Consider the following 17,550-nt stretch of genomic DNA (forward strand, 5'->3'; position numbering starts at 1 on the left):
ACTATTTAAGTGTTTGGGTGAATAAAGAGAGTCTATGGCCCTCTTGGATCCACGGCTGGGATTGTGGGGGGGAGTGGGTAAGGAGGGTGTTGGGCATCCTGGGGGGTCTGTGGGGTACCCCCTAGGGCAATGAGAGGTTCCTGCAGCTGGGCATCCCGAGGCGCTGGGGCATGCCCAGAAGAACTGGGAGTGCCTGGGGTCAGACAACCTCTAGGACTGTGCGGGGTCCCTTAGGGACTTGAGGGCCCTGGGGGTGGTCATCCCTGGGGGCTGGGGGTCCTCGGTGTCGGGGCGGGGGAGGGAGGAGGTGGGTGCGGATGTTCCCGGGGGTTCGCAGGCCGCGAAGGGGGTGCGGGAATTTCGCCCTCCCGCCCCGCTCAGCTGTGCGCCCTCCACGTGGCCTCGGCCGTTCCCTCCGTTTTCATGAATGGAGCCTGGGCGGGCACCGCGCATGCGTCACCCGCAGGGCACGCCCCCTCCGCGGCATTCCGGCCAATGGAAGTGGGGGGGCGGGCGGTGTTGTGGTCACGTGGGGCCGCGGCTGTAGTGGCGGCGGCTCCGCCCCCCAGCGGCGCGGCGGGCGGTTTATAACGCTGTGTGCCGCGCCCGCCCGTACCGCCCTCTCCCCCCCGGGCCATGCCGCCGGTGCGCTACCGGAAAGTGCTCATCCTCGGGTACCGCGCCGTAGGTAGGTACGGGATTAAGGAGGGGAAGTGTGGGAACGGGCTCCGCTCTCTGCCCCATGCGGTTCGGAGTGCGGGGTGGGGGGAGTGCTCGACCTGGGTTGGTGCGTGGGAGCGCGGCTGCACCACGGGGCACTGCCGAGGGCTGGGGTTGCGCCAGGACTGGCTGTGCCGGGCCCCTCGTGGGTTCGTGGGAACTGGGCTGCGCCACGGGGCACTGCCGGGAGCCAGGGGTGCATCGAGAGGTTGTGCCAGGCCCCTCGTGGTTGCCTCCCGTGGTGGGTGCCTATCTCAGCTGGGGGCCATGCTTAGCTCTGGACACCCATCCTGGGCAACCCCCCTCCCCATTACATCTAGGCCGGGTCCCCTGTGCTCTCCCGGGCTCGGCTCTGGGAGGGGATGGCGAGAGGGGGGAACCGAGACGGTTCACTTCCCTCGGTTGGACTCCTTGCCCCGAGCCAGGGTGACGCTGAGATCCTGGTCCCCAACCCTTCCGCTAGGCAAAACCTCCTTGGCGCACCAGTTCGTGGAGGGGAAGTTCGTGGAGTGCTACGAGCCCACGGTGGAGAGCAGTGAGTTGTGTTTGGGGCGGGAGGGGGGGGGGGGGGGGGGGGCGATGGGTGAGTGTGTGTGTGGGAGGGGAGATGCCTGCCTGGGGACCTGCTGCTCCCATGTGGCCGCAGGGGACAAGGACCAGATGCGTCCCCACCTACGGGCGGTGCCCCCGAAACCTTTTTGCCAGGGGCTGAGTTTCTTCTGGAGTGGGGCGGGGGGGGACGCTGGTTGCTTTTTTTGGGGGGGGGGAGGGTGTGTTTGGGGCGGGGGGGGTCTAAGCATCACCTCTTAACCTGGTGTCACCTCTGGCAGCCTACAACAAGATGGTGGTGGTGGGCAAGGACGAGTTCCAGCTCCAGCTGGTGGACACAGCCGGGCAGGTAATGTTGGGGGCAGGTCCTGGGACAAGGTGGGGGGCGGTAGGAGGGGGCGAGGGGCTGCTGCCCGCATAACCCTCACCCTGGCATCGGTTCTGTCTCTCTCCTCATCTCCAGGACGAGTACAGCATCCTGCCCCACTCCTTCGTCATCGGCATCCACGGCTACGTCCTGGTGTACTCGGTGACATCCCTGCGGAGGTGAGGGACCCGGGGGCTGTCCCCACGGGTGGGGGGGGGGGACATGGTGGTGGGGGCCATGGGAAGTGGGCAGTGCTCAGATCTTCCTTTCTCCCGCAGCTTCCAGGTGGTGAAGACCCTTCACAACAAGCTGTACGAGAGCCGAGGCAAGACGCGGTAGGTGCTGTGCCCTCCCGGGCTGGAGGATAAAGAGGGGGGGGAGGGGATGTGCGGTGCCCAAGGAGGGTGCCCTGGTCCTCACCCTCCCTTTTCCCTGTGCCCGCAGCATGCCCGTGGTGCTGGTGGGGAACAAGGCTGACCTGTCCCTGCAGAGGTAAGGAGGGCTTCGGGGGGGGTGGGGTGTGTCTGTGCCTTCTGTCCCCAACCCTGAGCACCTCGGGGCTCATCCTGCCTGTCCTCTGCTGTGTTCCTCAGCCGGGAGGTGAAGACAGACGAAGGCAAGAAGCTGGCAGAGTCCTGGGGGGCCATTTTCCTCGAGTCCTCTGCCAAGGAGAGCCAGGTCTGTGCTTCCTTCCCTTCCCCCCCCCCCCGGTGCTGCGAGTGGGGAGGGGTCCTAGGAGGTGCCGGTGTTGATGTGCCCTCGTCCCCAGGTGACCCAAGGGATCTTCACCAAGATCATCGAAGAGATCGACCGCGTGGACAACTCCTACGGCAGATCAAGCGGCTGCCGCCTGATGTGACCTCCGTGATTGGGGTCCCGTGGGAACTTTCTCCTCCCTCCCCACACTTCTAACCCCCCCCCCCCCCCCCCCCGCCCCGGATCACAGCGTTGACTTCGGGGCGTGACTTGGTGGTGAGGGTTGGTTCCCGGATCCACACCGGTCCTGCCGTCGCGCAGGACCCCTTCACTTTGCACAGTCTGTGGGACTCACAAAGAGCTGGGAGTGGGGTTGAGGGGGGGGGACCCACATCCCAGCCGGGAAGCACACACCCCACCCCCCCCCTACACATAGCTGCTGTTACAATTCCCCCCCCTCCCTCCACTCTACCCCAAACACACGCACAAGGACACACCGGGGGAGGCTCCCCCCCCGGGCGCGGCGCTGAATGCCGGTGTTGTTTCCCGGCGGGTCCGGTGCAGCGCTGGCAGCCGCTGCCCGTGGGAGTCGCAGCCACGGGGCTGGAACAATTAAAGGTTGTTTTGTCTCTTAACTACCTTCCCCCCCCCCCCCACCTCAGATCCGATCCTGGAGTGGGGGGTTCGCTCCTACTCTGGGGTGGGTGGGGTGGAGTGTGAAAGGTGAGGCAATGGCCCCCAAGTAGCCCATCAATGGTCTCCCCCCACCCTCCTTTTAGCACCCTGATTGGGGGTGGTTGCAGCCCTGATTAGCGCTTCCCCCCCCCCCCCCCCCCGCCCCGCTTCAGAGCGCTGCAGCCCAGGCTTGGGGAGCTGTAGGGTGCCTGAGCCTGGCTGCGGTTCCCCACGAGGCTTTCTCCCCACCCAGGCAGGCTAATTGCTGCTAATTGCCCAATTAGGCTGCTGGAATGAAGGGGGGGGGGGGGGGGGGGCTGGGGCAGGGTAGGGTTCCTCGGTGCCCCGAGTGGCTCTAGGACCGGGAAGCAGCTGCCGGGGGGGGGGAGGAGGAGGGTCTGTACCTATGCACCCCCCAATCACGCACCACGACCCAGGGGGTGCCCGGGTGGGGTTGTCGCTTCGGACGTCCTTGAGGACGCCCTAGGGGCGGGGGAGTCCCCGAATGTGACCGAGGAGGAGTCCGCGACCGTTTCCCCGCTCCCTGGACCGGAGTCTCGTCTTTACTCCCCCCCCCCTCCCCCCAACCCCCCTGGAGGAGCGGGTCCCCAATTCTGACCGAGGCGAAAGACCGGGACCGCTCCCCTCTTCCCGGAACGGAGTTCCCGGCACCGAGGGTTGTAGGACGAGTGAGGGGCTACGCGTAGGCCTTTCCGTGTGCTTTCCGGTACCGGCAGGGACGGCGCTTCCCATCCCCCGTGCGCTCGGGACACGGCGCAGGAGCGACACCGGACACAGGGCAAGAGAGCACCGAGGAGAGGCTCCGCAGCCCTTCCTCATGACCACCTCCGGGTCCCGGCGGGGGCGGTCGGTAGCGGGGGGGGGGGGGGGGGGGGGTGGGCGGAGCCTCCGCCGCTGCCGGCCCCGCCCCGCCGTGCCCACGTGCGCGCCGCGCGCCCGGCGCCGTCGGGGTTAAGCTCGGCGGAGGGATCCCGCGGCCGGCAGCGTGCGCTGCGGTCCGGCGCCGTCACCGTCACACCCCCCGCGCGGGCCGCAGCACCCGCCGCGCACCGTCTCCCTCCGCCCGAACCCCCCGCCGCCAAGTAGTGCGGGAGCGGCGGCGGCGGCGCCCCCCCTCCCCGGCCGCGGGCCCCCCCCCCCACCGAGGGCACAGCGCCGGCGGCTCCCGGTGGGGCGGGCGGGGCGGGGCGGGGCGGGGGCGGGCGGCGGGACCTACTTTCCTCTGGAAATGGCCGCGCCGGGGAGCACCGTCCGCCCCGCGCCCCGAGGCCCGTCGGCGTAGGGCGGCCGCGGGGGTAAGAACCGGCCCGGGGAGGGAAGCGGGGGGGGAGGTGTCTCTACCGGGGCTCCCGCGCGATTCGGGCCCGGGGGTCCGCGGCCCCGGAAGGGAGAGGCCTGGCGTTAGGCCGCGCCGCCTCCGCCGGGCCGCGCTGTGCCGCTGCCGCCGCCGCCGCCTCCTCCTCCTCCTCCTCCTCCCGGCCAGGCCTTCCCGGCGGCCGGGCCTGGAGCGCGGCGCTCCCGAGCCTTAGTTTCTTTTGTGTCCGTTACCGGCACCGGTACCGGCGATGCCCGCCGCTGGGGGAGCCGGTGGGGCCCGGGCCGCTGCGCCGCCGCCCGAGCGCAGGTACGGCCGGGCCCGGCGCTTCGGGGTCCCGGTGCCGGTACTCTGGTAGGCCACGACGGGTCGGAGCAGCGGGCCTGGGTGGGTCGGTGTCCCCTTGGAGGGCTCAGTTGTACCGGGGAGGGGAAGCGCTGCCGGGGGGGGGGGGGGTACCGGAGCGGGCCCGGGATGGGGGGGGGGGGGGGGGGTGGGTGGCTGTGTCCCCGCGCGGTGCTTCAGCCTCCTCCCCGGGGCGGCGAGGGGGGGGGCGCGGGCAGGGCCGGTCGAGCCCCTTCACCGATCTCCCCCTCCCCCTGTCCCCCGTGCTCGGTACACGCCGGGGCCCTTCCGGAGAGGGCTCAGCCGCCCCGGAGCGGCTCTAATCCCCCCGGGATCACGGGAACCGGACGGGATTTGCCCGGGGCGGGGGGGGGGGGGGGGGGAAGCCGCCATCACTGCCGGGCCCGGCCCGCGCCGTACCGACCGGCGGAGAGCTGGGGCGGGGGGGGGGGGAGGTGCTCTCCCCCGGAGCCCTCGACGCTTTCGGGGTACCGGGAGCCTGCCCCAGCGGCCCGGGGGGGGGTTCCTGGGTCCTTTCTCCACGCGTGGTTCGCGGTCGGGTCTGACCCCCCCCACTCGGTGCCGTGTCCTGGTCGCTTCCCTTCCGCAGCCCCCCGAGCCCCTTCCTCCGTTTTTGGGGTGCATGCGGAGCGGTGGCTGCGGGGGGGGGGGGGGGGATGGACTCCTCTTAGCTTTAGCCGTGGGGTTTAGGGGTGAGCCCCCCCCCCAGCTCTGAGTCCCTACCGAGCCTGGGGAAACTGAGGCACAGGCAGGGAGGAACCCCCCCCGGGGTGGGGGTTCAGTGCCCCAACCCCTTCCTTTCTGCACCCCAAATCCCACCCAGCGCTGTGATGGGAGCCGGGGGGGGGGGGGAGTGGGGTGGGGGCGGCTTTGCTGTGAGCGATTCGTTCCCCGGGGGTGGGTTCCGAGTGGCTGCTGGTGGGGAGGGAGGGAGCGGGGGGGGGGTCCCGGTGAGCCCTCGGTGTGCAGCGGCGCTGGGGGGGGTCTCTCCCCTACCGCCAGGGTTTAATCGAGGTCAGGTACCCCCGTGGGAACCGGAGCTGTGCCGGGGAATGGCTGCGTCGGTGCCGTCCCAGCTCGGGTTTGGTGGGGGGGGGGACACGACACACACACCCACGGACAGACCCGACCCGGAGTGGGGCAGGGGGGAGTTAAAAGCGCCACGAGGGACTGGGATCCCCCTGCCCACTCGTGGCACACGCGGGGGGAATGGAGGCTGCGATCCTCTGCCCCACCTCGCTCCAGCCTCAGCAGGGGGAGCAGCTGGAAGGGGCTGCGCTGTGCCTCGAGTGGGGGTACACAGGGCTGGGAGAGGGGGTGTGGGGGGAGAGGGTTGCTGAGGAGGGGTCCCCTTGGATCCCAGCACTGATTTGACCCCCCCCCCCCCAGCCGCGGGCCTCCCCCGAGGGACGCCGGAGGCAGGATGGAGGAGCAGAGACTGCCCAGCGAGGAGAAGGACGAGGCCGCGGAGGCCCCCGGTGAGCCCCGGGCAGGGGGCTTGGAGGGGGGGGGGGGGGGGGGCTGGTGTTGTGCATCCCCCTCCCCAGGCTGCTGGCTGCCCCTCCCCCTCCCTCCCACGCAGTGTCTGACCCCCCCCGTCCGTGTGTGTGTGTCCCCCCCCAGCCCATGGGGCCGTGGCCTCGGAAGAGATGGGCAGTGGGGAGGGGGACCCCCTAAAACCCCCCGAAGAAGCTTCTGCGGGGCTGAAGCTGGAGAGCACAGACACGAAGGGACCTCCCCAGGCTGGCAGGTGAGGGTGGACAGTGAGGTGGGCACTTGGTGGGGGGTGGGGCACACGTGGTGTGCCAGGGGTCTCCGCTAACCTCTTGTGCCCTCCTCAGCGCCCCCCCGCGCCGCTGCGCCCTCTGCAACTGTGGGGACTGGAGCCCGCACGGGCAGCAGGAGCTGCAGCGCTTCGAGCCGGCTCCTGATTGGCACCAGCAGCTGGCAGGGCACCACTCGAGCCCCGGGGGTCCCGGCCAGCCCCCCCCAGAGCTGGAGCCCCCGGTGGGCGATGACCTGGCACAGGTTGGCTTCTCCGAGCGAGTGACTCCAGCGCAGCTCTTCGAGCCCACAGGTGAGCCTGACGCTGGCACCCCTGGGGGGGGGGGTGGGGGGAGGTCTCCATCCCCACCCCGAGTTGTGTGCCCCTCCCTGCCCCAGCTCAGCCCCCGGTGCCCTCCTCTCCACAGGGCACTGCTGGGTCCACCGCTGGTGTGCAGCCTGGGCCGTGGGGCAGGAGGTGGCAGGAGCTGGCGTGGGCAGAGCTGTTTTCTCAGGGATCTCACAGGTGAGGGGCAGAGGTCTGAGGGAGGGGGGGGCAGGGTGGGCAGGGGGTACTCAGCAGGGTGTCTGATGCCCACTTTGCTTCCCCTACTGGCAGAAATGTGAACGCTGCCAGCGGGCAGGGGCCTCCATCCCGTGCCGGGCAGCAGGGTGCCCACGGTTCTACCACCTCCCCTGCGCGGCTGCCGCTGGCTGCTTCCAGTCCGTGAGGAGCCTGCGGCTGCTGTGCCCCCAGCACCTGGCACAGGCCCTGCAGATGGGTACGTGCGGGCAGGAGGGCACCGAATCTCCTCGCAGGGGGAGGGTGCTAGGATGCTTTTGAGGATCCCTCACCCGCTCCCATCTCTTCTCCCTGCTGTGCCCAGAGGATGCCAGCTGCTCGGTGTGCGAGGGGCCAGGCGAGCTGCAGGACCTGGTGCTGTGTACCAGCTGCGGGCACCACTACCACGGGGCCTGCCTGGACATCGCCCTGACGCCCCGCAAGCGCTCGGGCTGGCAGTGCCCCGAGTGCAAAGTGTGCCAAACCTGCAGGTGAGGAGGCTTTGTGCTTGCCCTCAGCTCCAGAGGGAAGGGGAAGAAGGGTGGGGTGTGGGCACGGGAGAGCCTCACTCCTGCCCCCCCCGGTGCCAACCCCACCGCAGGCAGCCTGGCGAGGACTCGATGATGCTGGTGTGTGAGGCGTGTGACAAGGGCTACCACACCTTCTGCCTGGAGCCTGCCCTCCAGGGCCTCCCTGCCAGCTCCTGGAAGTGCAAGGTGGGTCCTGCTTTCCTTCAGGGTGGGCACAGGAGTGCCCGACCCCCCACCTCTGACCTGCTTGTGCCACCCTGTGCCACCTACAGAACTGCAGGCTCTGCTCAGACTGCGGCCGGTGCCCGGCGGGGCTCGGCCCCGGCTGCCAGTGGTCCCAGAGCCCCTCCTGGGTGTGCCAGGGCTGCCAGCAGCGCCGTGCCACGGAGGACACCCGTGGCAGCCTGGCACTACAGCCAGAGTCTCCTGCCCAGGCGTGAGTGGGGATGGGGGGGGGTCTATTTTAGGCCCGGGGGGGGGGGAGGGTGAGCCATGGGCTGCGTGCCCCTGCTGTGGTTGGCAGGGTTCATCCTGCTGCCCTGGGCAAGGGGTGCCCCTGAGCCCCACTCTCCTCACCTGCTGTCCCCCTCCTCACTCACTGCAGGTTGGCATCTGCCCACCAGAGTGAGCCCAGCGATGCCCCTGAGCTGCAGCCTGTGGGGTGTGAGGAGGAGATAGAGCCTGGGGGGGGCACCGAAGAGGCCCCCCCGGGGGATGGCAGAGCTCCTCCTGGCGAGCCTTGCCCCACAGGGGTGCCCCTGGAAGTAGTGCCCCTTGGCAAGGCACCCCCCGACCTGCAGCCCCCTCCCCTCATGGAACCCCCTGACCTGCAGCCCCCTCCTCTCATGGAAGCCTCTGACCTGCAGCCCCCTCCCCTTATGGAGCCCCCTGATGTGCAACCCCCTTCCCTCGTGGATCCCACCCACGTGGAGCCCCCTTCCCTCGTGGATCCCCCCCACGTGGAGCCCCCTTCCCTCGTGGATCCTCCCCACGTGGAGCCCCCTTCCCTCGTGGAATCCCCCCACGTGGAGCCCCCTCCTCTTATGGAACCCCCTCATGTGGAGCCCCCTCCTCTTATGGAACCCCCCCACGTGGAGCCTCCTTCCCTCGTGGAACCCCCCCACGTGGAGCCCCCTCCTCTCATGGAGCCTGTTCTCATGGACCCCCCCCACGCAGAGCCCCCTCCTCTTGTGGAACCTCCCCACGTGGAGCCCCCTCCCCTCATGGGACCCCCTGACATGCAGCCCCCTCCCCTCATGGAACCCCCTGAGGTGCAGCCCCCTCCCCTCGTGCCACCCCCTGACGTGCAGCCCCCACCCCTGGTGCTGCCCTCTGAGGTGCCCCCAGCCCTGGTGCAGCCATCTGAGGAACCCCCTCCTCTGGTGCTGCCCCTCGAGGAGCCTCCTCCTCCTATGCTGCCCCCTGAAGAGCCACCCCCTGACGAGCTGCCCCTTGAGAGACCCCCCCTTGGCACCCCCCAACTGAAGGAGTTGCCCTCAGCTGAGCTGCCCCTCGGTGCCCCTCCCTTGGAGGTGCTGCCCCCCCTTGAACCACTGCTGGAGGAGCTGCCCCCCGAGGAGCTGCCCCTGGACAGTTTGCCCTCTGCTGAGCTGCCCCCTGACAACCCCCCCCTTGGTGAGACCTCTCCTCAGGAGCTGCCCCTTGATGAGCCACCCCCTGAGGAGCTGCCCCCCAGCCAACTGCCCCCTGAGGAGCTGCCCCTCAGCCGAGTGCCCCCCGAGGAGTTGCCCCCCAGCCAAATGCCCCCTGAGGAGTTGCCCCCCCAAGAACCTCTCCCTGCTGAGTTGCCCCCTGAAGAGCCTCTCCCCAGTGAGCTGCCCCCCGAGGAGCTCTCCGAGGAGGACCTGAAGCCACCAGGTAAGGAGAGGACCTCTGAGGGTCTGCCATGGCTGCAGGGTTGGCACAGCTGGCACCTCCCTGCCAGCACTGCTCTTGTGCCACCCTCAAACCCCTGTCCCTGCTTTCATGTCTTAACATCTTCGTTTTGGGGGTGCACCTTAAGCCAGGCCCTGGTGGCACAGGGCTTGGAGGGTACCCCCGTGCCCCCCCCCTCCCTCCACCTCACCCACAGCTCCATCCTTCAGGTCTCCTGCCCGAGGTGCCCATGGCAGAGGAAGCTCCAGCCCTGGCGCCAGAGCTGCCCCCCGAGGAGGAGATGGAGCTGGAGCCGGAGCCTTTGCTGTCCCCCGAGACCACTCCCCCACCCCCAGCTCCTCCAGGTGAGTGTTTGGGCTGGGGGTGGTGCCAGCTGGGAGGCCGTGGTGCCAGCCCGGGGCCGTGAGGGTGATTGCCCTCTCCCCATCCCCAGATCTCCACGCCGTCTCTCCTGCCCACCCCTCGTGTGACCCCAAGGAGGACGAGGTGCCCGAGCTGCCCACCCCAGCCCTGCCCGAGCCCCCTGGCAGCCCTCCCACCGCCATGGACACTGAGCCCCCTCCCGGTTCCCCTCCGCCCGCCCTGGGCTCCCCAGCCTGTGCCCTGCCCCCTGCCAAGCCCCCCGAGGATGAAGAGATGGACACAGGAGGCGGCGAGGGGGAGTCCCCTGCCAGCCCCCCCGGAGGCGACTCCCACACCAGCCCTACCCAAGAGCTGGGACCCTTCCCGGGGCTGCCCGAAGAGGAAGAAGAGGAGGAGGAGGAAGCTCCTAGGCTGGAGCGGGAGGGCACCAGCGGCAGCTCCCCGCAGCTGAGCGAGGAGGATGCGCTGGAGGAAGGTCGAACCGGGGCAGAGCCCGAGGCTAAGGGAGGATCCTCCCCGCTGCTGCTGGAGGCAGAAGAGCTTCGGCCTGGTACCCCCATGGAGGTCTGCGGCGCGGGGGAGAAGCTGCTGGGCAGGGCAGGGGAGGAGGAGGAGGGAGGGTCGGAGCCTCCTGCCCTGCGCCCCCGCCCGGACATCCTCAACGAGATCTCCAACCTGAGCCAGGGGGACACCAGCAGCAGCTTCCCTGGCTCCGAGCCCCTCCTGGGCTCGCCGGATCCCGAAGGGGGGGGGTCGCTGTCCCTCTCTCTGGGGCCGGCCTCGGCCGATGCCAGCCTGCAGAAGGAGGACGCAGGGTCCCTGCCCCTGGGCACCGAGACCGACGACTCTCTGCTCTTCGAACCCGCGGCCGTCAAGGGGGAGGGGGACAAGAGCCGCAGGCGCAGCTCCCCCGGGCGCTCCCGGGGCAAGCAGGTACTGCAGGGAGCCCCTCCCCACCCCGGGACCCCTCCCACGACCATCACCACCCCGGGACCCCCCTCCCCCTACCACCGCCCCCGGACTCCCTTGACCCGCCCGAGCTGAGGTGGCACAGACCCAGCACCTTCACTGCCCTGCCAGGGCTGTGCCCACCCCACCACAGGACCACCCATACCCACCTGAGCTAGGGTGGCACAGACCCTGCACCTTCACTGCCCTGCCAGGGCTGTGCCCTCCCCCACCACCACCCAGGGATCCCTTCCACCACCACCCCTGGACCCCCCCCAAGACACACCCAAGTTGGGGTGGCACAGACCCAGCACCTTCACTGCCCTGCCAGGGCTGTCCCCACCCCTACCCCATGACCTCCTTCCCTGGGGTGGCACAGACACAGCATCTTTGCTGTCTTGCCAGGGCTGTGCCCTCCCCACTTCCCACCCCAGGACCCCCCTCCCTGGGGTGGCACCGACACCTTCACTGCACTGCCAGGGCTGTGCCCCCCTTCCCTGACTGCCCCAAATGTGTGCTGTTGGAGGGTGGGATGTGGGCATTGGGTGTGCCCTGTGGCCGTGCCAACCCCGGGGGTGTTCTCTGTGTATGTGCCATGTGGGTATAGCAAAGTTTGGGGTGTCCCTCATGGGTGTGCCAAGCTTTGGGGTGCCCTCTACTGGTATGCCAATCTTTAAGGGTGTCCCCCAAGGGCGTGGCCAGCTTTGGGATGCCCTCTACTGGTATGCCAGTCTTTGGGGTGTCCCTGACTGCCATGCCAAGGTTTGGGGTGTCCAAGGGCATGCTGAGCTTTGTGGTGCCTACCACAGCCATGCCAACCACCGGAGTGTGCCCTGTGGCTGTGCCCCGCGGCCATGCCCTGGCTGGGCTGTGTGCCAGGGCTGGGTGGGTATGTGTGGGGGGGTCCCCTGGTGCCATAACCCCTCCTGTGCCCTCCCCCAGGGTCGCAGCAGCAGCTTCCCCGGGCGGAGACGCCCACGGGGCGGGTCCCACGGGGGCCGGGGCCGGGGCCGTGCCCGCCTCAAGTCGACCACCTCCTCTGTGGACACCCTGGCAGTAAGGCTGGGCAGGGGCAGGGCAGGGGGCACGGGGTGGGGGGCACCGCTGGCAGGTGCCAGCTGGCATGGCTGAGAGCCAGGCGGCTCCCCTGGCTCTTCCTCTGCTTCCTCCCCCAACCCCGAACTCCTCTTCTTCCTCCTCCCCCCATGCCCAGCCTCTCTTCTTCCTTCCTCCATTTCTAGCCCTCCTCTTCTTCCTCCCCCCGTCCCCTCCCCTTCCTCCTCCTCCCCCTATTCCCCCTCTTCCTCCTCTTCCCCTCCATCCCCCCTTTTCTTCCTCCTCCATCCCCCTCTCTCCTCTCTTCTTCTTCCTCCTCCACCCTCCTCTCTCCCCTCATCTTCTTCCTCCTCCTCCCCATCTCCCCCCTTCTTCTCCTTCCTCCTCCCATCTCCCCTCTTCTTCCTCCTCCCTCCCCCATTCACAAAGGCCCCCCCGGGCTGGCTGGGGGTTCCCTGCCCCTATCCCTGCTGGCCCCGGGCTGGGTTTCGCCTCCTACCAGGCTGGCACAGACCTGTTCCGCTGCCCCTTCGCCGTCCTCTACCCCCTTCACTTGGCACCATCCTGGCATCCATCCCCCCTCCCCCCAGCTACCAACACAGAGTTGGGGTCCTCAGACCTGAGCCCCCCCCCCCCTCCTCTCTTCAAACTCTACCCTTAGCTGGCTGATGTGGAGAGCTCCCCCAGCAAGGAGGAGGATGAGGATGATGATGACACCATGCAGAACACTGTGGTCCTCTTCTCCAACACCGACAAGTTTGTGCTGATGCAGGTAAGGTGGGCAGGGGGGCAGCAGTACCCCAGGGCATGAAGGGGTGCCAGGGCAGGTCGCTGTGCCCCCTGTGCCCCCTCCCCAGCCCCTCTGACAGCTTCTCTCCCCCAGGACATGTGTGTGGTGTGCGGCAGCTTCGGGCGCGGGGCCGAAGGGCACCTCCTGGCCTGCTCCCAGTGCTCCCAGTGCTACCACCCCTACTGCGTCAACAGCAAGGTGAGGGCAGCTGGCATCACCCCCCTGCTGGGTGGGCATGACCCTCAGGGGCCCACCTGACCCTGGTGATGGTCCTTGGCACCTTGCCCCGTTCCAAGTGGCACCCACAGCGGTGTCAAAGCTCTGCTGTGTGTGCCCCTTGGGTACGTCAGGCCCTGGAGCGTCCCTCAAGGCTGTGCCAACCTCAGGAGTGTGCCCTGTGGCTGTGCCAAGCTTTGAAGTGTCCCTCACAGCTGTGCCTGCTTCATGTGTGGCTGTGGTGGTGCCAGCCTCTGGGACTGCTTGTTGTGGTTGTACCCTGTCTCTGTGCCAAACCTTGGGTTGTCTTCCATGGCTGTGCCAACCTCTGGCAGTGCCCCCTATGGCTGTGCCCTCTCATTGGGTTGTCTTCTATAGCCATGCCAACCTCTGGAGATGCCCCCTATGGCTATGCCAATCCTAGAGTGCCTGCTACAGCTACTGGGGGGGCAGGGCAGGCAAAGCAGGTAGCATGCCAAGGTGGCAGCTCATGCCAGCCCCTTGAGTACCCCCATGCCCACACCAACCCTTGGGAGAGCATCCATAGTGCCCATGCCACCCTCCCAAACCTTAGGGCATCCCTTCTGCCTATGCCAACCCTAGAGTGCCTACTACAGCTATTAGGTGGGCAGGGCAAGGTGAGGACAGACCAAGGGGGCAGTCCATGCCAACCCCTCGAGTACCCTCCATGCCCACACCAACCCTTGGGAGTGCATCCGTAGCGCCCATGCCACCCTCCCAAGCCTCCTGGCATCTCTTATACCTGTGCCAACCCTAGAAGCACCCACTACAGCTATTGGGGGGAGCAGGCCAAGGTGAGGACAGGCCAAGGGGATAGCATGCCAAATGCCAAGGGGGCAGCCCATGCCAATCCCTTGAGTACCCTCCATGCCCACACCAACCCTCGGCAGAGCATCGACAGTGCCCTCCCAAGCCTTAGGGCATCCCTTCTGCCTGTGCCAACCCTAGAATCACCCCACTCCAGCTATTGGGTGGGCACAGCGAGCTCGGGGAGAGCCTGGCAGGCGTGCCCAGGGGGCTGAGGTTGGCACCTTTGCCCACAGATCACCAAGGTGATGCTGCTGAAGGGCTGGCGCTGCGTGGAGTGCATCGTCTGCGAGGTGTGCGGCAAGGCCTCGGACCCCTCCCGCCTGCTGCTCTGCGACGACTGCGACATCAGCTACCACACCTACTGCCTCGACCCCCCCCTGCAGACCGTGCCCAAGGGCGGCTGGAAGTGCAAGTGGTGGGTGCAGAGGGTGCCCACGAGGAGGTTGGGCACCGGGCATAGCGCGGGGTTGGCAATGCCACTGCGGAGTGTGCCCGAGAAGCACAAGCGGTGGGGCCAGAGGGCACTAAAGCAGAGCTGGAGCTCTGGGGTAGCTCAGAGTTGGCACAGATCCCTCTGCCTCCACTGCAGACCATGCCCAAGGAGTGCAAGTGGTGGGTGCAGAGGGTGCCCATGAGGGGTTTGGGCACCGGGTATAGCGTGGGGGTTGGCACTGCCGCTGCGGAGTGTGCCCGAGAAGCACAAGTGGTGGGTCCGGAGAGCACCTGCAAAGGGCTTGAGCTCTGGGGCTAGCTCAGAGTTGGTTCTGGTCCCCCCCTGCCACTGCAGATCGTGCCCAAGGGCAGCTGGAAGTGCAAGTGGTGGGTGCAGAGGGTGCCCACGAGGAGGTTGGGCACTGGGCATAGCGCGGGGTTGGCACTGCCACTGCGGAGTGTGCCCGAGAAGCACAAGCGGTGGGGCCAGAGGGCACTAAAGCAGAGCTGCAGCTCTGGGGGTAGCTCAGAGTTGGTTCTGGTCTCCCTGTGCCACTGCAGACCGTGCCCAAGGGCAGCCGGAAGTGCAAGTGGTGGGTGCAGAGGGTGCCCATGAGGGGTTTGGGCACCGGGCATAGCACGGGGTTGGCACTGTCGTTGCGGAGTGTGCCCGAGAAGCACAAGCGGTGGGGCCGGAGGGCACCCATGAGAGGCTTGGGCTCTGGGGGTAGCTCAGGATTGGCACTGCCACTGCAAAATGTGCCCAAGAAGCGCAAGTGGTGGGTGCAGAGGGTGCCCATGAGGGGTTTGGGCACCGGGCATAGCTCGGGGTTGGCACTGCCGTTGCAGAGTGTGCCCGAGAAGCACAAGCGGTGGGGCCAGAGGGCACTAAAGCAGAGCTGCAGCTCTGGGGGTAGCTCAGAGTTGGTTCTGGTCCCCCTGTGCCACTGCAGACCGTGCCCAAGGGCAGCTGGAAGTGCAAGTGGTGGGTGCAGAGGGTGCCCATGAGGAGGTTGGGCACTGGGCATAGCTTGGGGTTGGCACTGCCACTGCAAAGTGTGCCCGAGAAGCACAAGCGCTGGGTCTGGAGAGCACCTGCAAAGGCCTTGAGCTCTGGGGGTAGCTCAGAGTTGGTTCTGGTCCCCCCCTGCCACTGCAGACCGTGCCCAAGGGCAGCTGGAAGTGCAAGCAGTGGATGCAGAGGGTGCCCAGCAGGGGTTGGGCACCAGGCATAGCGCGGGGTTGGCACTGCCACTGCGGAGTGTGCCCGAGAAGCACAAGCGGTGGGGCCAGAGGGCACCCATGAGAGGCTTGGGCTCTAGGGGTAGCTCAGGATTGGCACTGCCACTGCAAAATGTGCCCAAGAAGCGCAAGTGGTGGGTGCAGAGGGTGCCCATGAGGGGTTTGGGCACTGGGTATAGCGTGGGGGTTGGCACTGCTGCTGTGGAGTGTGCCCGAGAAGCACAAGCGGTGGGGCCAGAGGGCACTAAAACAGAGCTGGAGCTCTGGGGTAGCTCAGGGCTGGCACTGATCTCTCTGCACTCCATTGCAGACCGTGCCCAAGGGCAGCTGGAAGTGCAAGTGGTGGGTGCAGAGGGTGCCCAGCAGGGGTTTTGGGCACCAGGCATAGCACAGGGCTGGCACTGCCACTGCAGAGTGTGCCCGAGAAGCACAAGCGGTGGGGCCGGAGGGCACCTGCAAAGGGCTTGAGCTCTGGGAGTAGCTTAGAGTTGGTTCTGGTCCCCCCCTGCCACTGCAGACCGTGCCCAAGGGCAGCTGGAAGTGCAAGTGGTGGGTGCAGAGGGTGCCCATGAGGGGTTTGGGCACCAGGCATAGCGCGGGGTTGGCACTGCCACTGCGGAGTGTGTCCGAGAAGCACAAGCGATGGAGCCAGAGGGCACTAAAGCAGAGCTGCAGCTCTGGGGTAGCTCAGAGTTGGCACAGATCCGTCTGCTTCCACTGCAGACCATGCCCAAGGAGTGCCAGTGGTAGGTGCAGAGGGTGCCCATTAGGAGGTTGGGCACTGGGCATAGCTCAGGGTTGGCACTGCCACTGCAGAGTGTGCCCAGGAAGTGCAAGCAGTGGGGCCAGAGGGCACTAAAACAGAGCTGGAGCTCTGGGGTAGCTCAGGGCTGGCACTGATCCCTCTGCCCTGCTGCAGACCATGCCCACGGTGGCAGAGGGTAGGTCAAGGGGCATCCTGGGAGGTTGGGGGTGCCCAGGGCTGACCTCTCTATCTCTCTGTGCTGATAGTGCCTGAGGGTTGGGGGTACTCAGGGCTGGCACTGACCTCTCTGCCCCTCTCTGCTGATGGTGCCCATGGGTGGCCGGGAAGTGCCATTGGGAAGGTTGGGGATGCCCAAGGCTGGCACTGACCTCTGCTGACTGTGCCCATGGGTGGTTGGGAAGTGCAGTTGGGAGAGTTGGGGGTGCCCAAGGCTGGCACTGATCTCTGCTGACTGTGCCCATGGGTGGTTGGGAAGTGCAGTTGGGAGGGTTGGGGGTGCCCAAGGCTGGCACTGACCTCTGCTCACAGTGCCCATGGGTGGTTGGGAAGTGCCGTTGGGAGGGTTGGGGGTGCCCAAGGCTGGCACTGACCTCTGCTCACAGTGCCCATGGGTGGTTGGGAAGTGCAGTTGGGAGGGTTGGGGGTGCCCAAGGCTGGCACTGACCTCTGCTCACAGTGCCCATGGGTGGTTGGGAAGTGCAGTTGGGAGGGTTGGGGGTGCCCAAGGCTGGCACTGACCTCTGCTGACCGTGCCCATGGCTGGTTGGGAAGTGCAGTTGGGAGGGTTGGGGTGCCCAAGGCTGGCACTGACCTCTCTGCCCCCTACCCCAGGTGTGTTTGCTGCGTGCAGTGTGGGGCAGCTTCTCCTGGCTTCCACTGTGAGTGGCAGAACAACTACACCCACTGTGCCCCCTGTGCCAGCCTGGTGGTGTGCCCCTTCTGCCGCCAGAAGTACGTGGAGGATGATCTCCTGATCCAGTGCCGCCACTGCGACCGGTGAGCAGCGGGCACGGTGCCAGGGGCTGGGGGCACGGTGCCAGGGGGAGGCTTTGGGCTGGGAGAGGGCAAGAGTGAGAGTGGAGGAAGAAGTTGTTGAGGGGAGACCCTGGCACAGGTTGCCCAGGGAGGTTGTGGTTGCCCTCTCCGTGGAGGGGCTCTAGGAGAGCTGGGGAGAGACTTGGCATGAAGGCCTGGCAGTGCCAGGATGAGGGCAAAGGCTTTGGGCTGGGAGAGGGCAGAGTAAGAGTGGAGGAAGAAGTTGTTGAGAGTGAGGAGACCCTGGCACAGGTTGCCCAGGGAGGTTGTGGTTGCCCTCTCCCTGGAGGGGCTCTAGGAGAGTTGGGGAGAGACTTGGCATGAAGGCCTGGCAGTGCCAGGGTGAGGGCAAAGCCTTTGAGGCTGGGGAGACCCTGGCACAGGTTGCCCAGGGGAGTTGTGGTTGTCTT

The 17,550-nt window shown here is 67.5% G+C and overlaps 2 protein-coding genes across 2 annotated transcripts in view; both read left to right on the forward strand.

Moving 5' to 3' along the window:
- The first annotated feature begins 572 nt into the window (after positions 1-572).
- Positions 573-2,699, forward strand: RHEBL1 (RHEB like 1). Its single transcript, XM_064141500.1, has 8 exons — positions 573-688; positions 1,184-1,255; positions 1,551-1,618; positions 1,733-1,815; positions 1,915-1,971; positions 2,081-2,128; positions 2,230-2,314; positions 2,406-2,699. Exons 1-8 carry the CDS (start codon positions 637-639, stop codon positions 2,493-2,495), a joined length of 555 nt encoding a protein of 184 aa, XP_063997570.1. The 5' UTR covers positions 573-636; the 3' UTR covers positions 2,496-2,699.
- Positions 2,700-4,475: 1,776 nt separating this feature from the next.
- Positions 4,476-17,550, forward strand: part of KMT2D (lysine methyltransferase 2D) — a gene marked incomplete at its 3' end in the record, with an annotated part of 39,686 nt that continues 26,611 nt past the window's right edge. The window contains exons 1-17 of the mRNA XM_064141560.1: positions 4,476-4,652; positions 6,099-6,187; positions 6,333-6,459; positions 6,551-6,786; positions 6,902-6,999; positions 7,093-7,255; positions 7,361-7,526; positions 7,637-7,751; positions 7,838-8,001; positions 8,170-9,443; positions 9,671-9,805; positions 9,895-10,757; positions 11,715-11,828; positions 12,490-12,600; positions 12,712-12,816; positions 13,899-14,080; positions 16,937-17,101. Coding sequence (XP_063997630.1) covers positions 4,594-4,652; positions 6,099-6,187; positions 6,333-6,459; positions 6,551-6,786; positions 6,902-6,999; positions 7,093-7,255; positions 7,361-7,526; positions 7,637-7,751; positions 7,838-8,001; positions 8,170-9,443; positions 9,671-9,805; positions 9,895-10,757; positions 11,715-11,828; positions 12,490-12,600; positions 12,712-12,816; positions 13,899-14,080; positions 16,937-17,101 — 4,166 coding nt within the window. The remainder of the gene's footprint in view (positions 4,653-6,098; positions 6,188-6,332; positions 6,460-6,550; positions 6,787-6,901; positions 7,000-7,092; positions 7,256-7,360; positions 7,527-7,636; positions 7,752-7,837; positions 8,002-8,169; positions 9,444-9,670; positions 9,806-9,894; positions 10,758-11,714; positions 11,829-12,489; positions 12,601-12,711; positions 12,817-13,898; positions 14,081-16,936; positions 17,102-17,550) is intronic.

The sequence above is a fragment of the Pogoniulus pusillus genome, unplaced genomic scaffold, assembly GCF_015220805.1.
Source record: "Pogoniulus pusillus isolate bPogPus1 unplaced genomic scaffold, bPogPus1.pri scaffold_58_arrow_ctg1, whole genome shotgun sequence".
NCBI lineage: Eukaryota > Metazoa > Chordata > Aves > Piciformes > Lybiidae > Pogoniulus > Pogoniulus pusillus.